The sequence below is a fragment of the Nanorana parkeri genome, unplaced genomic scaffold (assembly GCF_000935625.1).
Source record: "Nanorana parkeri isolate BGI_ZX_2015 unplaced genomic scaffold, ASM93562v1 scaffold910, whole genome shotgun sequence".
Lineage (NCBI taxonomy): Eukaryota > Metazoa > Chordata > Amphibia > Anura > Dicroglossidae > Nanorana > Nanorana parkeri.
Genome location: NW_017307178.1, coordinates 594,769 through 615,837, shown reverse-complemented (window position 1 = coordinate 615,837; position 21,069 = coordinate 594,769). Strand labels below are relative to the sequence as shown.

At 44.7% G+C, this 21,069-nt stretch overlaps 1 protein-coding gene across 1 annotated transcript in view; it reads left to right on the top strand.

Moving 5' to 3' along the window:
- The first annotated feature begins 1,816 nt into the window (after positions 1-1,816).
- Positions 1,817-21,069, top strand: part of PACS2 (phosphofurin acidic cluster sorting protein 2) — a 110,804-nt gene continuing 91,551 nt past the window's right edge. Inside the window, exon 1 of the mRNA XM_018566038.1 lies at positions 1,817-2,316. Within this exon, the coding sequence (XP_018421540.1) occupies positions 2,207-2,316 (110 nt within the window). The 5' untranslated portion in view covers positions 1,817-2,206. The remainder of the gene's footprint in view (positions 2,317-21,069) is intronic.

The window sequence follows — 21,069 nt, the reverse complement described above, 5'->3', positions numbered from 1 at the left end:
CTTTATTTGTAAAATCCGGTCAACTCCAAGCTTGTGGTCCCCGCCCCTGATGGTTGCTCCCCTCACCAGAGAGGGATCACAAGTTTAGAGTTGACCGGATTTTACAAATAAAGAAGCGCTGGGTTTGTGCAGTGTAGCCAATCATGGCTCACCTGTCAGATGCTGTACAACTATAAACAGTTGAGCGGAGCTAGCTGTCACCTCTAGCTCCGCCCAATTGTTTATATGTTGCCGGCATCTGTCAAAATGCCATTCTGCGGCAAGAGTTCGGGACGGCGGTCATCAGTTTTTTTTTCTTTTTTTATTATTTCCATTTATTTTGTATTTCGTCCTGTTGTCGTCGTAGACAACACTGGACATCGTGATTGACGCTGGATTACGTCGGTGGATCCAATTTGTTTTAGAAAATAAAAGACTTGTGAAAACACTTGTTTTTTTATTTCAAATAAAGGATTTTTTCAAAAGTCGCTCACACGTCCTCCCCCCCCTTTACTGCCCTGCTAGGCCTGTGCTCGGCTATGGAATATAAGGGGGGACCCCACGTTTCCCCCCCATTTTTAAGGGTGGGGTTCCTCCTTAAAATGCCTACCAGGCCTTAAGGGTCTGGTATGACTTTTGGGGATTTTTTTTTTTTTTTTAAATGGCGTCCCTCCTAACATTCCTACCAAACCTAAAGGGCCTGGTATTGTTTGGGAGGGGGGGACTGCACACTTTTTAAAAAAACTTTTTAAATGTCATTTTTGCTGCTGCAGGTTCTATACATTGTACAGATCCGCCACTTTACTGGCAGTTTAACCTCCCTGGCGGTATTCCCGAGTGTGGCTCGGGGTTAATTTTCAACACTCGGGATTACAGCGCGTTACTTACCTTGTCCACGATCACCGCTGTGTCCTCCGGCCGATGCCGGCATCCGTCTTCCGGGTTCCGTCCCTTGCGAGCATCAGGGAGGTTAAGGGGACCCCCCAAGCATGATATTTAAAGAATTTTCCATTGTTTTTTTCCATGTTCAAAAGTTCGAATTCGAACCAAACACGGGGGTGTTCGGCCCATCACTACTGCTAGCTAGCAGTAGATAATGCAAAAAACCCAGAGGGTTTAACTATACTTTAATCCAATCATTTCTGTGCATTAATCTTCATGGTCCGCATTACTGGAGGTGTTTGCCTCCATACTTTGTGTAATAACGTATCCTTTTCATTCTCAGAAAGTTGGAAGGCGTGGGACAGGTCCACCAGATGTGTAAATGAGCGGCCCTATTACCACATTCTTAATGGACAGAATCATTTAATTTGCAGTTTTTGTATTGAATGTCTAACATCCCTAACCAAATTTCAGCATGGAGCAAATTTAGTTTCATACAATGGACAGCTGGTACATGGAATAGGAAAGGATGATATGGTGAGCCTGCACAGGAACATACTGAGGGGAATTTATCAAAACTGGAGCAGGCAGAATCTGGAGCAGTTGCCTATGGCAACCAATCAGCTTCCATATTTTATTTTCAAAGCTTGACTGAACTAATGGAAGAGAGAAGCTGATTGGTTACTATGGGCAACTGCTCCAGATTTAGGTCCTCCCCCTCATTGCATGTTCAGCATTGTATGGTAAGCAGCTGTTTGATGTAATGTACATGATCTCACTCATAACCCTGCAATGCGTGTAAAGTCTAGCATGCTCTCTCCATCATAATTCTCTGGATGCAGAGTATATGACATGACACGATGTGACGATCTGTACCGAACCCGATCTACAGCCATACTAAAGACTCATAAATCATTTACTCCACAATGCACCACAACAAAGTCTCCTGCTTTCACTCCGACGTCACTTCCGTCCGGGCGTTTCTCCCAACTCTGCTTCCCTGGATAATAATAACGGTGAAACATACAGGAGCTCGCTGATAGGCCAGCCGCCTGACGAATGGGCAGCCAAATTAGGAGTCGGGAACGCGCTCTCGTGATGCGGTTGGAGAGGCTCCATCCCGTGCTCCGTACGCTGTGCGGAGTGAAAGGGCTTTGCTAATAAAGCATTTGTTATTCAAAGGCAGCCCAATCGAGGCGGCGCGCTCACTCGATTGGCGAGAACGCGCAGAAAGAGAGCAAGGAGTCCAGATTGGGGAGAGATGTGACCAGAGGACCCTGTCTGTGTCCTCCACCCAGAGGCAGGCGATATCCCTTCTGCTCGTCGGGAGGAGACGACGGTCACCATGGCAGATAAGGGAAGGCTGAGTTTCCCTGGGGCATTGAACAGGCCGGTGCCCATGAACTTGTTTGCTACCTGGGAGATAGACGGCTCCAGCCCCAGCTGTATTCCCAGGTAATGCTGCTGGAGGAGGGCTTGGGTAGCAGTGTCCTTCTGTGTCAGTGATACCCCGGGGACTCATAGCTATGTGTCAGTGCTGGAACAGTAGGAATAGCAATTGGTTTTATGTAAATCCAAAATCTTGGGGTGTGTTCTCGGAGGAGGAGGAGGTACACCTGTGATAATAGTGTGTGTGTGTACACCTGGTGAAAGGGATACTGAACTCAGGAATTTAATCCTGAAAATAAATGTTCCTGAACTATTATCCTAAATGTATCTGAATTGTGTATCACTCATCTGTAGATCCCCAAATCATCTCTGAATTGGCGCTGACACTGACCTTCCTTCTGGAGGGTGGCTACTTTTGTTCCCCATGGTCCCTGTGTGTGTTGTAAAGACATCAACGCTCCAAGATCACTCCCGTGATAGACTATAATTTCAATATAAACTAGTAAACTAAACATGAGATTGTAGTCCATCACAGGAGCGAGCTTGGAGAGGTGACTACTTTGCAACACACAGAGGGACCATGGGTAACAAAAGTAGCCACCCTCCAGAAGGCAGGACAGTGTCATCATGAATTCAAAGATGATTTGAGGATCTACAGCTGAGTGATGCACAAATAAGATTTTTTTTAAATAATTGGGGTACTTGAAGTTGTCTTTATGCTTTAGCTCCTGAGTTTAGTGTCACTTTTAAGTTCCTAGGTTGCCATCCCTGGTTGTGATGGGGGGGGATTGTTTATCAGAAGATTAAATCCTTCATGTGTGGTTAGGAGCGCCTAATAAAAAGTCATATCGCTTGAGGGTTGATTCACACCATCTGCATTGGAACTTGGCTGACCGTTTCCAGCGCAGCCCCAACGCAAGACAATGCAATTTGCCTTGTCACGGATGGTGTGTATTCACACCACTGCGTTGCGATGTGTGCAAAAAAAAGTAAGTAAAGTCCATAGGATGTCCTACCAAGGAACCCCTGGAAGTGGGTGCTGAAGTGGCTGGATGGCACAGCAGGGTTTAGATGTAGAAAAAAGTGTCACCAGCACACCGGACGATGTGGTCAGGTGCTTGTCCTTTATTGACACATGTTGTCACATTAAAGTAATGTTTTGGAGTTGCTTAGGGTCCCCTTCATCAGGCTCAGCATTGCATGCCTTACTTTTTTGCCTTTTTTTCAATGCAGCAAGTTGTGACGCAATACAACTGCCTTGCACCCGACTGTGCCCATAGAACTGAATTAACTTGTGTCATTTCAATAAAGTTCTGTCAAACAAAAGTACACAGTGCGATGCACTGGGGCACTGCACACCAGACAATGCGCAATTAGAGCAGCGTCTGGTATGAATGGGCCCCAAAAGTTTGTTCAACTGAAATGTCAGATACCGCCAATGCGTTTCAGGGGAATGGGAAATCCCATTTCTTCAGGGCTTGAAAAACAATATGTGATGAAATTGGGAAGAAACATGCTTTGCAGGCTGGATTGTGTAGGAAATGTCAGCCTGACCTGTTTGTAGTGGGGACAGCTGGCTCTCTGCAAACAGGTCATGCTGATGCTCTGCCCCAACCGGCCCTAATTCAGGCTACAAGGTTTATTTCTTCCTGATTCCATCACATTTTTCCTTAAGCCCTGAAGAAGAGGGGTGTCGAATTCTGCTGAAACGTGTCGGTATGTATCTGACATCTCTGTAGAAAAAATTCAGATATACTTTTAAGCGAGATGACTGTTTTATTATAAGGCACTCCTAACCACACATCCATTGTTCCTGTGCGTTTCCGCTCTTGGCATTTGCTGTACTTGTTTATTGTGCAAATAAATATGTATTGTAAGAGCTCACCGATAACGTAGAAATTACAGCGCTCAAACTTCCTGCTGTATGTCTTAGAGCTTCTGTTATTAAATAGAGAAGTAATTCATGTGAATGGCAGTGAAGGAGTTAATGAGGACCATGTATTGATGTGGTACCCATGGCAGTCCGTGCTGTCTCCTATTACGCCCATATATTGGGATTACAATAACATGTCCGGGAACAGAGTGAGCTATCGGTTACAATGAAGGGTGGATTCAGTACTAGCACACATCACCAAGCTTATACAACTATTCCTTCTGTTGGTGGTTGATGCCTCGTATCGCTACAACTGGCCATACACCAGAAGAATGTTGTTTGTTTCTCTAGTAGTTAATGGGGTCAACTCCGTGATTGATTTCAACTGTAAAACAGTAGAAAGCCCATTTCGTGTGCACCTTGCTGTATAGCTGGTGACAAATTGTTGAGTGCGTTTGTCATTTGTTTTGCTTGATTTCAACTGTAGTCACACAAAAATTGATGGACGTGGGATAAAAATGTGTTTCTTGAAAGAACAAACTTCTAACCGTGAATGTGGTTTCCATTCATCCAAAAATGGAATATTAAAAGTAGGGATGCACCGATACCGATACTAGAATTGGTGCCCAGTATTTGGACGAGTACTCGTACTTGCCCAAATGCTCCGATGCCTAGCCTGATACTTCCGGTATCAGGAAGCCAGGCAGCGCGTCATTACACGCTGCCCGGCTTCCTGATTGTCCTGGAAGCTGGCTCCATGCTCTCTGGTCACTTGTGAGGAGAGAGCATGGAGTAGCTACATTCCATCCCACATCATGCCCTCGGTGTGTACAACACAAGACACTCTGTTCTGTCTGCTCCAGTTTTGATAAATTCCCCTCCGAAATCTTTTAAATATACTGGACAAGTAATAAAGGTAGAAGAAACTCCTCTTGAAATTTTACAACAGACACAAAATCTTAATATTTTCCTATTTCTTTCTACTGCAAAAGAGTCTTGGCAGCCAGCCTGCCTGCCTTCTAATGTAAAACATGACCTGTTTCTCAGCTGCTAGAAACTGACTGACAACCTGACTGCAGAGTCTTTGTTGTGATCTTTGAGAAATTTGTGAATTCGCAATACAAGCAGCTAGGAAGATCAGGGGTGGCTTGTTTTAAAGCTCTTTCCTTGATCATATGTCACAGGACACAGGGAGTTAATATCTTTAACTACTGGGTTATATATCTACCTTCAGGTGATTGGACACCGGCAAATCAACACTGCAGGACAACCCTACATATCCCCTCCCACTATGGGGTCTATGTGACAGTGTTTTTCCCCATAGTTCTCCTTAGGGTAACGGGAGAACACAAACTAGTGTCCTTCCGTTACCCTAAGCTCAGTATACCGCGAGATATACTAAGACGCCGGAGCGGATCCCGACATAGATGACGGGATCCGCCCAGCTGCGTGAGTGACAGCTGGCTCTGCCTATCTAGAGGCAGAGCCAGCTGTACCCGCCCCCTCCCCGTCTGTTCCGCCAGTCAGCACTGGCAGATGGGAGAGGGGAATCCAGCCCTCCCCCTGTCACGGCAGAGAGCCGTGACAGGATAGAGAGGTGAGCGAACATGGTATGTGTTCGCTCACCTCCCGATCTACTGAGCCGACCTGTGACAGTCTCATTGTCACAGGTCGGCTAGAACTATGAGGTGAGTGGAAATCACTCATCTCATCGTTCTCCTTTAAGAAAAATACAGCAAGTCCAGTTGCCTTGATTTTTTTTTTTTTTACAGGCACACCATGACCTGGATGAATGAGAACCTTCACAGATTATAGAACAAGTTAGTCTTTAGTCTTTTTTTCTAAAAAAACGGTCTGGTCACAAAGATATTAATGAATTAAAGCATAGCAAAATATAAAATCTAAGTTAACCCTGTAATATTATTTTTATTTGTTTTGCTCATATTAGGCCTTCATTTGGTCATTTTATTTTTAAAACTACCCCAAATGTTTATTTTTATGGACAAGAAAGCAGTGGACTCTATATAGGAGTAGGTTTTGATACACATGTCAGTACTGAATGGCGTCCTGAATCATGCATCCCCCTTTAATGGTCCCAGGCTCAGAGGAGCAGGAAGTGGTGGGGTGGTGCTAGCATGCAGAAGTGACCAGGTAGCTTTACAACTTCTCTATGAAACATACAAGTGGTATGATTCATGGAAGAATAGTCTGCCCTGTCAGGTTTGGTTTCATTCTTTGTTACTTTATTATGGCAGTGAAAGGGTTAACCATACTCATGACTTGATTGGCAACATTAATTAAAAATTACTTGCAAGAACATAGTTTGTCATGCTAAAAATATGTCTAACTTGTACACTTTAAAGTCCAATTAACTTTGCGTTTAAATTTGTTAAATGTATTCCAGATGCATCAAAACAAAGATTGTGCAACGTTTTATAGTTCAGTTTCTTTAGAAAATAGAAACCCTGTCAGCATGCTGCAGAGAATGCCCTTGTTCTATTTGTGGAAACAGTGGTCACTCTGCAGAAGTCCAAACACACCCCTTGCTGAGTCAAACTTATAGCTCTTCAATCAGCAAAACTCATGATCCCTGCTGATTTGGAGATCGCTAGCTCTGACTTGGCAGGGAGTTTGTCACATGTCTGCAGAGAGACCTCTGTTTCCACACACAGCATGCTGGCAGGAGACGCATGTGTTTTTTTTTCTTTTTCTCTCCAACGGTAAGACTTTGCACCCCCCGCCTTTTTTGGGGGGCCCCTTAGAATGCATTTAGATTTATCCCTTTCACTGTCCGGCCTTGCTGTCCAACATTACCTAACCAAATCTGTTAGGCTGAAATAAGCTTAACATATATTGAATTAAAACGGCCTGTTTACATTTTCTCTGCTTTCCTCTTTTAACCTGGCCATGCACTGTGGGGAAAATCGCACAGTGGGTACCCCTGTTGGCATCTCTCCGCCTGGTATCCTTCAATCAGAGAATTGAAGGAGCCAGATGGGAAAATCTTTGGCTGCCGTCACATTTCTCCTAATTGGCTTCCATCACTGTTCCAGTATTCTGACAGCGGCACACCCATCGCTGGCTGAATGAAAAGAAAACTTGGGTGTATGGCCAACTTTACAGATAAACTGTAGAAGCGAGGGCTGAGGTGGACAGGCTTTTCAAGTTTTCATGAAAAATGATAAGTCAATCAAACTATACATAGAATATCTTCAGAGTTCCACTATTAATGTTGTTTTGGGGCGGGAGGGTATGTGGCAGTGGATTGAAGTCAATGGCACCGCCTCTCCGCCCGCAGTGCGATCGCTGGCACCCATTCACTAGTTTTTGCAGATCGCACTGGACCGGAACGCAGGCACTAATGTGCCACACGTTCGGGTGCCGGCCATCGCAATGCGGGTGGGGGCTTGGCTGCGGTGCCATTGACTTCAGTGCACTGCCACGACCCCTTCCGCCCCAAAACAAAGTGAGCCAGCCGGGTTGCGTTCCAGAGGCCGAACGCACTGGAATCCACTCTTTATGGTGTGACTGGGCCCTAAAGCAGTACATTTACTTTTTGTAAACTTTTTTCCTAGATATTTTTCCTCCATAACAACAGATTAATAATATATCAATCACAGGAAATGGCTTATCCTCGCATATTGCAATCAATCTTTTTATTTTGTGTACACAATTGCTCTACAAAGTTAATTGTATGGCCAGAAATCTGCCTTTTTAAGTTAGTTTTTTTTGTTGTTTTTTTACCTTCTGCCATGTATACAGTAGTTGTAATAGGTATTGAATTAAAGGAACTAGGCTGCAAATAAATAATGTAAAGGTTAGAATGCCTGTTGAGTTTATCTGAGGCTCTGACATTGAAGAGAACAGCTTCCTGTTTTGCTGACCCCGGTTTCATTAGACAAAGTGAGGGGCAATCTCCAACAGCAACATAGAAATAAAAATGCTTTATTGTGCGTAAAATAGGGGAAGGCTAGAACCACAGTCGGCTTTGTATTTCTGTTTTGTGTCCCTGTTGCAGATTTCCCCTCTCTTCCTTCTGGTAAAACCGATGTCAGCAAAACAGATAGGGGGGAATCTGTCTAATGAAGTCCCAGATAGCAGTAACCCACAGGGAAATAGACAGGAGTTCATCTAAAGATAAAAGAGCTGGACATGCACTTTAACCAGAACAAAATGGAGCAACTAAGAGAAGTTCATTGTTGGGGTTTACATACACTGTCACATACTACATCCTTCCCTATATATATATGTATATGTATATGTATATGTATATATTAAATGGGACTAAAAATTCACCTCCCCACTAGGAATTCTGCCAGCGTTTCCTGTACGTTTACAGTGCATGGAGCAGAGCCCAGATGTGAACAGCTGGCCAGAGCCGATCATTCACAACACATGATTATTTACTCCTGTCCAGTTACTCACTGGACATCCGTGTTATGAAAAGATAATCCATTTTATGGAGGGTTCTAGGGTTTGTGTCTTTTTGTGCTGCATTGCTGACAGGACCCACACATTGTTCACTCAGTAGTACTCGCCCTAGCAGAGACATTCTGTATGAACAGTAGCTACATTCCATCCCACATCATGCCCTCGGTGTGTACAACACAAGACCCTCTATGCTCTTATGTTGTACTTCTCCCCAGTGTCTGCACAAACTTCCGTCGCTATTATTTCTGCAAGAGTCTGTATATCAACCTCTGGGGTCCCCCCCACTCCTCCTCCCTTTGTTCTCTGACAGCCCACCAGTTCCATGGTCAGCTGGTGCTCCTTTCTCCCTTCCACACCCTGCCAGGAACACTTGTCATTCTGCCTTCCCTATCTTCCTTTTCCTGTCCAGGTACATCCATACTACCACCGTTTTTCCTTTATACTTCCCCCACTACATTTATTAGCATTGAACTATGTCTCCCCCCAATCATGATCAATTTAGTGAGATGGTATACTTGAGTAAATAAGTGCCCAGCTAAATTATTGTCCTAACTGGGCAGCATTGCATGCCAGTGTGTTGAATCGCTCAATGGCCAAATATAATTTGCCCTAAATTAACTTGTCCTTAAAATTGCACACCGTTCCTAATGGGTAGTAAGAGCTTTCTTTTTCTCCTCTCAGTTGGTTTTACACCTTATCTGAACCCCTCCTTACCCCCTTTAAGGGTAATGAGAACATTGGCCTGGAACAAAATGTTGCTGTATTAACCTTTTTATGTAATTATAACTTTGGATATTATTACTTGTAGGAACCATCCAGTCCATTTAAATGCTGTTACTTCTTTATGAAGTAAAGTTTTGGCGACTTAAGTGGAACTCCAGGAATTGTAAGAACTAACTCTTGCAGTGGGGCTACCCTTACACTGCAAGGCTTAACTGCTGTTTTGATCTAGGGGCTGAAATTAAGAAGATACTCGCTAATCCTCTTTCCCACCTGGCTGCTAGACCAGTCCCTGAAGTCTCTTGTTCCCCTGGCCTCAAGCGGTCTAAGGACCCATGACGCAGTTACATTAGATGTGAGGCTGCTGATAAACATTCCACCACTGGAGGGAGAGAGAGGCGAGCGCTTACCGCCACAGGACTAACGGTCTACCTTTTAAGTTGCATTAGTGAAATAAATGAACTTTTGCACGATATTCTAATCGAGTTTCACCTGTATATCATCTTTATTCTGGCCCCTAGAGGAATATAGAGCAGTTACCTCTTGCAGTGTGGGGGTAGCCCCCGCTGCATGGGTTAGTTTTTACAATTTCTGGAGTTCCTCAACAAAGTTATGCCTAAACCTTCATTTTTTTCTTTCCCTCCAGTTTTGGATAGAGTTGGAATTCCCAAAAGGTTTTTGTTGCCACCTGTAACCCCTTTAAGGGGCACTTGTTCTCCTTTTGTCCTGATGACCACTGTCACTGAAAGTGAGGGAAAATCCAAAATTGCTGTCACTGGAACAAGAATAGAGGGGAAATCTTCCAGTGAGAATACGTGTTCCTTTGACAAATGTCAGGAAGGGGAAGGGAATTCCCGTACATTGGAAAGATATATCCTTCAGTTGCAGTACAAGAAGTAAGGGGAATTTCCACAATGGCACACAGATGGTAATAAAAATACTGATGGGACTCGTAACCTCTCTATTCTATCCGATATGATAAATAAAGAGTACTTTAGAGAAGTTCATTGTAAAAAAAAAAAATCTTGATTCTTCACTATATGATTGATGTCTCCTTGTGCTTTTGCATAGTCTTTGGGAAGAAAAGTTTGCTAAATGCTTATAATGGTCTTGGATATATGTAAACATGTCAGAGGAAGCTGCCTTTTAGGTTTTCATATACTTCACTAAGTAAGCTTTTCCAAACTTCTGTGTCATTACAATGCTACACCCAAATCGGACGGAGTATTCTATTACAAGTGATTGAGTCAGAAGCAATGCTATACTAGCATTATATGTTTTTTTGCCTCTTATGCGTCTCATGCTGATTCTCAGTTTTCAGATGTTGCCCTAATATATATATTTTTAAATTCAATAGTTTTTTATTGAACAAGAAAATTTCCAAGATTGGTACAATACAGATAGGCTCATTACATGTTATGAGATATTAATACACATGTAACATATCTTCTCTTGTTCCTAAATATGAGATTCCATTAGTGCACCATTGGAAAGGATACCGAGACTGTAGTAGGCCTTTGATTTTAGGAGTAACTCCCAAATCCAATATCTGAGATTTAGAAGCATTTACCTTATAGTAGGACACTTCACTAAAAGTATTCAACATTGACGCAACCAAAGCCAGGGAAGACACCGGATTTGTAAGCAATAGGAGCACGTCATCCGCAAATTTATGGTATGGTCGTTTTTCCCAAACTTGAACCCGTTTATAAGAGGGTGAGATCGGATAGATTCGGCTAAGGGTTCTATGGCAAGATCAAATATTAAAGGGGATAGGGGACACCCCTGTCTAGTCCCGTTTGTGATAGAGAAGGGTGTGGAAAAGGCGTCCATAGTAAAGACCCGGGCTGAGGGGTTGGAGTAGAGGGCTAAAATGGCCGATAGTATCCACCCACTGAAGCCAAATTTATGGAGCGCTTGTTGGAGGTAGCCCCAGTGGACGCGGTCAAACGCCTTCTCAGCGTCTAGTGCCAAGAGGAGAGAAGGTGTATTGGAGCCTCCCGCGTGGTGTATAATATTCAAAGCCCTACGTGTAGCATCTGGGGCACCCCTACCTTTAATAAAGCCAGATTGGTCTGGGTGTATCAATGAAGGTATAATATCCTGAAGTCTATTGGCTAGGATTTTTGCATACAGTTTTATATCAGTATTTAAGAGAGATATAGGTCGAAAGTTTGCTGGCTTCGGGAGAGTAACAATGGTGGCAGAAAACATTTCCGGTGGGAAAGAGGCAGAGGTAGCAGCCGCGGCAAACATCCTCGTTAGATATGGTGTTAGAATAGTCGCATGGCACTGGTAATATTCGCTCGAGAAACCGTCTGGACCTGGAGATTTGTTAGCGGGAAGTGATTTGATAGTCTTAAAGTACTTCGGCCTGTGTTATAGGGGCATTGAGTTGCTGGAGTTGGGGGGCAGTTAGCGTTGGGAGGTCAAGGGCATGTAGGAACGAGTCGATTTTTGTCCGCTGTCGGTTGGGGAGTCATGACATCTTCCTTAAGATTGTATAGGGCCCCGTAATAAGAGCTAAACATGTCGGCAATCTGCTGTGGGTGGTAGACCTTGTGGCCGTCAGCAGAATGGAGGAGGTACGGTATTTTAGTTTTACTACGCAGGGTCTTGATCCGGTTAGCTAGCAATTTCCCCGCTTTACTACCATTAGCATAGAATCGGGCCCTATTGATAGAGTTTTGTTTATCAAACCGTTCCAGCAGTAACATGCGGAGGTCTTGTCTAAGCTGTGTAAGGGCGGCCCCGTCAGTGACATTTTGGGTTTGCTTTGTTGCGGGTTTCTAAAGTCTCTATTTGGTTTATGCGGCTGGATCTCTGCCTCTTAGATTGAGCGCCCAATTTCATGAGCACCCCCCTTATACATGCCTTGTGCGCATTCCAAAGGCTGTATGCACTTTCCACTGAAGATTCATTCAGCAGAAAATATTCCCGCAGGGCTTCTTGAATCTGCCCCACATTCTGGGGGACAAGCATTAAAGGCACGTTATTCCGCCATACAAATACATTGGAGGATTCCAATGGCTCGCGATGGATAGGGAGATCGGTGCATGGTCCGACCATGTAATGTCATGGATAGTAGATTTAGATAAGTTAAGCAGGGTCTGCTTGTCCGCCAGAAAAAGATCGATTCGGGGATTATGAATTGTGTGGGGAGGAGAAGGTAAAATCTGTTTCGGAAGCATGTAGACAGTGCCATACATCATATAGTGACTCCTCTCGGAGCAGCTGCTGAAGTTCCGAAGGAGATTTTCTATTTGCATTGGAGGAGTCTAGTAAGGAGTCGGGGGTAAGGTTATAAAACAGAGTCAATGGTACATATCAACACAATATATCTGCCATTGGGATCTATATAAGAATCTACAGCGGCAAAAGCAACCGAGTCCCTCACTGCTATCAGGATTCCCCGTGTCTTTTTCGGAGAATTAGCAAAAAATTTATGTGGGAAGTTCTTATGAGAACATTTTGGGGCACGGTGAAGTGAAAAGTGGGTCTCCTGGACGCACAATGTCCGCCGACAAGGACCGTGCCTCTTTCCACATCTGGGACCTTTTAGCCGGGTGGTTTAGACCCTTAGCATTCAGGGAGACAATATTCACAGACATCGTGGCTGTAGGGAAATGCAGAACAATAGAGGCTCCATACTCACGCCCAGGTAGGCAGATACGTAGGTCACCGATGGTGCAGCATCACGTACTATCGACTTAGGCCATGGTCCGGCAGGGGGTCCTGCATATGTAGCAACAGTCAGTCTCGCAATTGGCACATGGAAGGAAAAAAAACCAGAAAAAAATAACAGGAAAACAGAACTTGGGGATAAAAAAAAGGTCCCGCCTGGGGACCAACTTGCAGTGGCTGGCACTACTCACGGCATTGGGGGTATCACACATGGTGAACAGTGTGGCCAAGCGGGGCCAGGAGGCTTGCAAACATCAGGTAGTAATGCAGGTCAGGTTCAATCTGGGTCTTTCGTCGTCCTGGGTCCCCTTTTGCGGTCGGACATCCGCCATCCGGAGTCCATCTTGCTTGGAGATACGGCTGGACGTTGTGGCTGGGCTTGGGCTGGGGGGATCTTCCATTTCTCCAGGAGCGATAAACCGTGTTCTAGGGAGAACAGCGTGTAGGATTCACCCTCTTTGGACACTATGAGTTTAGCCGGATACCCCCAGCGGTACTGGATCATGTGGTCACGCAGCGCCCTGGTGATTGGCACCAGCCTCTTCCGGAACAACATAGTATGTTGGGATAGATGTGAGTAAAATTGCAGGTGGGAGTAGCTTTCAGGAAGTTTGGAGGGATCCCTTACTGCCTTGAGTAGTTGTTCTTTTACATGGAAAAAGTGTACCCGCATTAACACATCTCTGGGTAGTTTCTCTGGTTAGACTTGGCGGTTTAGGCAAGCGGTGTATGCGGTCCAGGACCAGTTCCGTCGTAGGCGCGTCGGGGATTATGGCATGCATAAGGTCACGAACGTAAGACATCACGTTGGATTGGGAGACCGATTCAGGGATGCCACGCACTTTCACATTGTTGCGCCGAGACCTATCTTCTAGGTCCGCAATTTTGGCCTTCATCCACTCATGGTCATCCTCCCTGTTATTGTGGGCATCGACTAAGTCATTAAACGTAGTAGCAAATTCTCCCATCTTATCTTCTATATGTGACACTCTATCGCCCACTTGCTGTAGGTCGGACTTGAATTGGGTGATTAGAGACTGCATATCTGAGTTTAGCCAACTCCTTAAGGATACCAGCATGTCCTTTTAAAGTGAAATCTGAGATGGGTTGGTGGGATATGGGAAATGCATCAATAGGTGCAATCAGCTCCCTTGTGTCATCCAGGGATGCATTGAGCAGGCTTACCTCCCTCTGGTCATCTCCAGGGGGTGACATCCTCAGCCTGGTTTTCTCTGGGCTCCGGTCTACAGGAGAGTCGGGCTGTGACGAGCCAGAAGAGGAGCCTGATGTCGGCTGTGTCCCCACAGAAGCACCGCCGGACTTATGCCCTGTAGCTTGGGGTCGCCGGAGATCGTGTGCAGAGGAGCCGGCGCCATCTTGGCCGCGCCGCCGCCCTGAAGGGCCGAAGAAGTCGGTGAGCTTTTGCGGCCGCTTCCCTCTCCGTTTCTGCTGCCGCTTCATGTTCGGGGGATCGGAGGAAGACGAGGAGGGTTCCGTCGCGGTGCGGGTAAGACCCGAAAGTCGCTTTAATGAGCCTCGAGGCCCGTCGCCGCACGGAGCTCTAGCAAGAAGCGTCCATGCAGCGCGCCAGCAAGCCACGCCCCCCCTAATATATATATTTTTATGTCTTCCCTTAAAATAATTTTTAATTTGCTTACTTACATAAGAAGTCAGGCTTACTGGTCTGTAGTTACCTAGTTCCAGCACTCTACCCTTTTTATAGAAACGTATAGCGGTAGTGATCACATATATACTGATTTTTGTCTATAATTTTTCTTTTTATCATGGTTGGTCTAAAAGCAGGTTGTCAGTTTATGATTAGGATGACAAAGCTTTATGGGCTAGAGAAGACAAAACGAAGGGGCATTATTCAGGTAGATTCGGTTATGCTGTTGCCTTCAGGAGATTTGACACTGCTAAAAATAACAGTATAACCCCTCCCACTCTCAGCATGCCTCAGTTTTTTTGCTAGTGTCCTAGAAGAACAGACATCTCTCTCTTGAGAAGATAAAACCTTTTCTTGCTTTTATTCAGATTGTTTTTTCAGTAGCTGCAGAGCCAGAAGGGCCTTAATTTGCAGCTTTCTGGATTGGCTGATCCTTGTCATCGTCATGGAATCCTTTACCTGGACCTCACTGAGAAGAAGTGGAGCCAGTCTGTAATGCTGAGGGCACTTGTCTAGGTGCCCGTGCTAAGAAGCGCTTCTCATTGACTGCGCTGACCAATGAGTGCTCACAATTTGCGAGTGAGATTAAAAATGTGTAGCACAGGGTTGTGCCGGACTGTAGTACAGTACAAACAGCAAAAACGTTTTCCCAGCACACTCACAAGCCAGCATGCAAAAAAACTTGTCTCACCGCTAAGGTTTTTTTGCATGCTGGCTTGTGAGTGTGCTGGGAAAACTTTTTGCTGTTTGAACTGTATTAGGCCCTTCCATGTGCACCTTGCTTTTAAAGCTGGTAACAAATTGATGAGTGCGTTTGCCATTTGTTTTGCTGGACTGTAGTACAGGCTACAAATGGTACACCCGTACTGGTGGGGGGAAAGGACTGTTCACCGAAAGGTAAGTATAGCGGAAGTTGAGGGCAGAAGGGGGCGCGGCTTTGAGAAGGCAATTTAGCCTGCTGCCCAGCCACCACAATATGGCACACAGAATGGGGCAGCACTCACACAATGACCTACACGTGCATTTATTTGTATGCAAATTGCGGGGTTGGTTTTAATTTTACTTCATCACTTTTTTACATTTGTTTTGACTTAATGTGATAGCGTTTGGAGGTGACGGGTACTCTTTATGGGGGCCTGCCCCCAATACTGAAGATCGTGCATGGCATTGTGCTCAATCTCTTGTACAGCCCAGCTTATAACAGCTGAAATAGCACGCACTGTGAGTACAGCTCTCCTGTCTCACTGATCACAAATTGGGGAAAGGACATTCTCTGCTCTGTTGCCTGATCTCCATCCTGAAGTCATTTGCCATGGTCCCAGGTCCGCCAGGGGAGTGGGGGAACCTGAAAACCACAGAGGGGAGGTCAGGCGGACAAACCAGCTGCTACAAGTGATCTGGTGGCTCCCCTGCTCTATATTTAGCCCTGCTTGCCCACAGCAGGGCTAAATGTAAGGAGAAAAAAAAGAAAACCCCTGCCTGGTGCCCGGAACTACATGTCCCAGGCGTTTGGTAATGGGAATTGCGCACCCCTGTACCCGAATAATTCCTCCTGTATCCCTTTTTAATATACTTTCAAGAACATGGGTTTCTTGACTTGCTTTAAAATTTGTAAGGGGGCACAGGTCTCCCCTCTGTTCTTATAAGTCACTCCCATATACAGTATTGTTTGCCACAAAACTGAGGCATGCTGGGAATGCCCTGTAAAATGTTGGTGGCATCATGCTTTTTTGTGCTGTGAGATTTTTCACTTTCTACTAGTAGGTTACATTTTGGTGTGTTGGCGTGCTGGCTATTTTCTCAATTGGTAATAAAAACCTTACAAGAGTTTCTAATACTTCCTCACTCTGTGCAAAAGTAAAAACCCAAGGTCACACATTTTAAGAGGAGTCAATATGATGGCCTGTCAGTCGCTGAGCTGGCTTTTTTTTTTGCACATAGGGAGGAATTTCATCTAGCCCAGTTTCTTTACCCATTTTACTTTTTTGCATCTCATACTGTGTTGGGCTGGTAACCATAAATAAGGGGCATTGATTATCTGTCTGCACCAAATTATATAGCATCTGCCAATGTCTAAAAGCCTTGTATAAATCTCATCCTCTATTTTTTTTTTTTTTTTAGCTTGTAAATTTTTTTTTGAAAATTCCGTCAGTTTAGCCTCGAGATACCAGTTAGACAGTTTGAAAATGGACATCAGATCTTGCAGTTGTTGTAATGAAAATTCTGCTGCAACATACGATGTCCAAGTATCAAAAAACGTTTTGGTGCGTGCTTGATTAAATTTCGTATCCAGCTTGTCCAGTCTCATCCTCTATATTATAAAGCATGTCATATATTTAAAATTTACATGTAAAACCTTTTTAAATGCTTTCCGTAGATTTGGGCAGTTTGTTCTTTTGAGTGCAGCACTCCCCCTAACTTCCAGTAGGAGAGCACGCACACCCTCTATACTCCATGGCCTCCATGAACCTTGGTATTGTACACAAGCAACTGTAGAGACTTTCTGCTGGTCTCTCCGGCCACCTAGCAATTCAGTGGAGGACCAGCAGAAAAGTAAGTAAAAAAAAAACTAAAAGAAAAAAGCAGTTTTTAAATGCATCTTGTTGCCCACAGTGTTTCTTCATAAGATATCTTACACTCGCTGTATATGGAAGTCAATGACCGGTTGTACTGTCAATCATTAGCAGGTGGGCTCAATGATGGGTTATGCTGTCAATCATTAGCAGGCAGACTCTCATCTCCAGCTTCTCTAGTCACTTGTGCATGTGAGCGCACAGATCGACTGCATGTAGCTGTCCAGTGCTTCAGTAGGAAGCCTAAGCACTAGATACTACTGGTGATACTGTAGGAGCCACCACAGCAAAGGATGCAAAAATGGTTCCTGTGATCAATACAAGCAGCTATGTTTTCATTATAATACATTGGTTTTAAAGAAGAACTCTGGGAATAGTAAACATCAACCCTCGTAGTGAAGTTACCCCCACACTGTGTGCGTGCGTGTGTGTGTGCGTGCGTGTGTGTGTGCGTGCGTGTGTGTGTGCGTGTGTGCGTGTGTGTGTTATGTAGCGCGCTCCATAAGAAGCACCTATGGAGGGTAGGGTTCTGTGTAGTTCCTGACACCTGAGACAGGTGGCGCTGTGATTACAGTGCCACGGTCTCAGTGATCACACAGAGCAGACAAACAGACGTTCTTTCTATGCTCCACGGGCTCTATGTTGAGTTCCTATGCCGTGGTCACGGGTCCCCTAGAGGAGCGGCTGACCCTGAAAACCGTGTCTGGGGGGGTGGACAGGATCGCCGCTGCTCCTTTTAATCCATTAATACAAGTGATCTAATCAGATCACTTGTATGAAAATGAACGGCGGCTCCACACTATACATTTAGCTCTGCTTGCCCGCAGCAGGGCTAAATGTACAAAAAACTGCTCGCCCGGCACCCGAAACTGCATGTCCCGGGCGTCGGACGATAGGAATTCCACACCCTTGGGTACATTGTCAGCCCCCGCCGCCTCAGCTCTGACACATTCTATCCATAAGACGTACAGACATTTTTGCCTTCCTTTTGGGGAAAGTGCGTCATATGGAGCCAAAAATACGGTGTGTGTATATATTTTATATCCGTATTTTTCACTCCACTTTTTTTTGCCCCAATACTTTTTGGTTACGTATGTATGTACGTATGCATGCATGCATACATACATTACCAAAAGTATTGGGACACCTGCCTTTACATGCTCATGAACTTTAATGGCATCCCAGTCTTAGTCCGTAGGGTTCAGTAATGAGTTGGCCCGCCCTTTTCAACTATAACTGCTTCAACTATTCTGATGGCTCTTTCAACTTCGTCCCTCAAATGCTGAATTGGATTGAGATCTGGTGATTGTGGGGGCCACCTAAGCAAGGTAAAGTCTCCCTCATGTATTTTGTGCTATTCAGACGTTGTTCCACACGAATTAAAGGTCCCAAATCATGCCAGGAAAACATGCCCCAAACCATAACACTGCCCCCACCAGCTTGAAGGGTTGTACTCATGCATGTGGGGTGCATGCTTTCATGCTGTTCCTGCCAAATTCTCACTCTGCCATCTGCATGAAACAACTGGAAACGTGATTCATCGGACCGCATTACTTTTTTCCCAATGCTCGACTGTCCAATCCTTGTGTTCCTGTGCGAATTGGAGACGTTTTATCTTAAAAGCAGACAGCAAAGGTGTTCGAACAGGCCTTCGGCTTCCATATCCCATACAATGCAGTGTACGGCGAACAGTGCGTTCAGAGATCATTTGAGAGGATCCCTGATTAAGATCTGCAGTAATTTGATGCACTGTTGCCCTTCTGTTGTCTTGTACCAGTCTTGCCACTCTCCGTTCTGCCCTAACATTGACTAGTCGCTGACGGCCACAATTCGCACGTTCAGACCCAGATTTTCGGCTGACTGTCCAGTCTTTAAACACTTTAACAACAGCTGCTCTTGAACATTTAACAAATTCTGCTGTTTTGCTGATACTCGCTCCATGGCTCCGAGCGCCAACAACCATCCCATCAGAAAAAAAATCACTTCTGCTGTTGTGGTAAACAACCTGCTTCCCTATTTATGATGGTCTGGCCCTCTAGCAACTTCAGCACGAAATTATAGCTAATTTGCCTACAAACGTCAGGTGGTCATAGTAGTCTGTCCACTCAGTGTATAACCCATTAAAGATGATCCTTCTTATTACGTCTAAACACTTTTAAACAAGTCAGAAATATAAAGGTTTTCCTTTCAGTATAAAGTAAACTGAAAACTTGTTAAGTCATTTATACCGCAATTAAATATGCTGACCTGAAGTTTGTCATTCAAGCCAATTCTCTTAAAAGATGCATGACAACATGCATCAACTTACCAAGCATTAACCCATGTGCTCTGGTTCACTGAGGCTGCATGCTGGCGAGAATGAATGAGGACCATTTTGATGTAACAGAAGATGGTTTGTTATAAGCTCTTTTGAACATTAGTGAAATGCTCTGCATCTTCTATGGAGGATCAATACAGTGTAGACATCTGTGCACATTCAGCCATGAGCTTTCTGAAGTTGATGTAACTTCAGTTGAACACAGATGTATGAGTGCAGAATGAGCCAGTTTTATTTTCTGTAATTGATTTTACTCACAAAGATCTGTATTTTTTAGAACCTGGTTGCCTGACACTTTCATTTTTATTTTCGTGCTGTAAATTATTAAACAGTTTCTGCTGTAGCTTGTCTGTGGACTACCTAAGCTGTAGTTAGAAATGCAGAAAATTTGGTTTTAGTCTTGTCATGCAGCCTAAGTCCTCATTCACACAAGGGCGTACATGCCCATAAACTGGCCGATCCCGGGAGGGACAGGTGCTGCGTGTGATTTGCGTGCACCAGTCTGTTCTTCCCTACGGGTAGACACAGCCATGCACTTTAACACACAGACAGGATGCATCCTATCTGTGTCTAAGTGCGGACACCTATCTCTGCACGGGTGTGGGTGTCGCAGTTTGCGGCCGCGTCCTATCGCATGCAGCACATGTCCCTCCCGTAATCAGCCTGTTTAAGGCTGAACACGCTGCACGGACGTGTTTACCCCATGTGAATGAGGCCTAGTTCTCCTTGATAATACAGCTGGCACCCAACTTTTGAGGTTTTCTTTGGCTCCTGAATTATACTGACTGAACTACTGAATTCCATAGTAATTTGTCTACAGAGAGCAACCTTTTAAGTTTTAAAGCATGCATTGTGCAAGCAGCAACAAAAAAAATAGAACAAATTGTACTATGTGAATGAGCAGCATGCACCAAATATAAAATGGGTGTTTTCCCAATTTGGATACAAAAATGGGAACACTTAGGCCCCTTTCACGAGGGCAGTCAGATTGGGTCCGCCGATCAGTTTTTCCAGCAGACTTGATCGGATGCCCAATGTTAGTCCATGGGCAGCCATGTGTGAATGGACAGGTGTCCGTTTACACCCGGTTACCCCTGACTTCAGCCAGGTCTGGAAAAAAAAACGGAGATCCATTTTGCCGGACCTGATTGTGCCGGATTAGGAGTAATGTTATGTAAAAGGAAACATGTCCAGAGAAAGTGAAGAAAGTTGTCTGAGGAAATCGAAAGAAGAAAATGGTAGATTAGCATAGGTAAAGCCTATAAGATCATTTTCAAGCAGCTTGATATTCCTGTGACCTACAGTTGAAAATAGTAAGACATTTAAGGTCCATGAGAGTGTAGTCAACCTCCCTGGACATGGTCACAAAAGGGAAATCAACCCCAGAACAGAAGTGTGAATGGTAGACCAATAGCCAAAAATGCCAAAGAGATGCAAGCTGAATTCCAAGCAAGATGCATTATTGTCTGCTCACGATCCGTCGTTATTGTTTTATAACATTGTGCTCTAAGGAAAACTCCACAAAAAAGCTAGACTGCAATTCTCTAAAATTCAT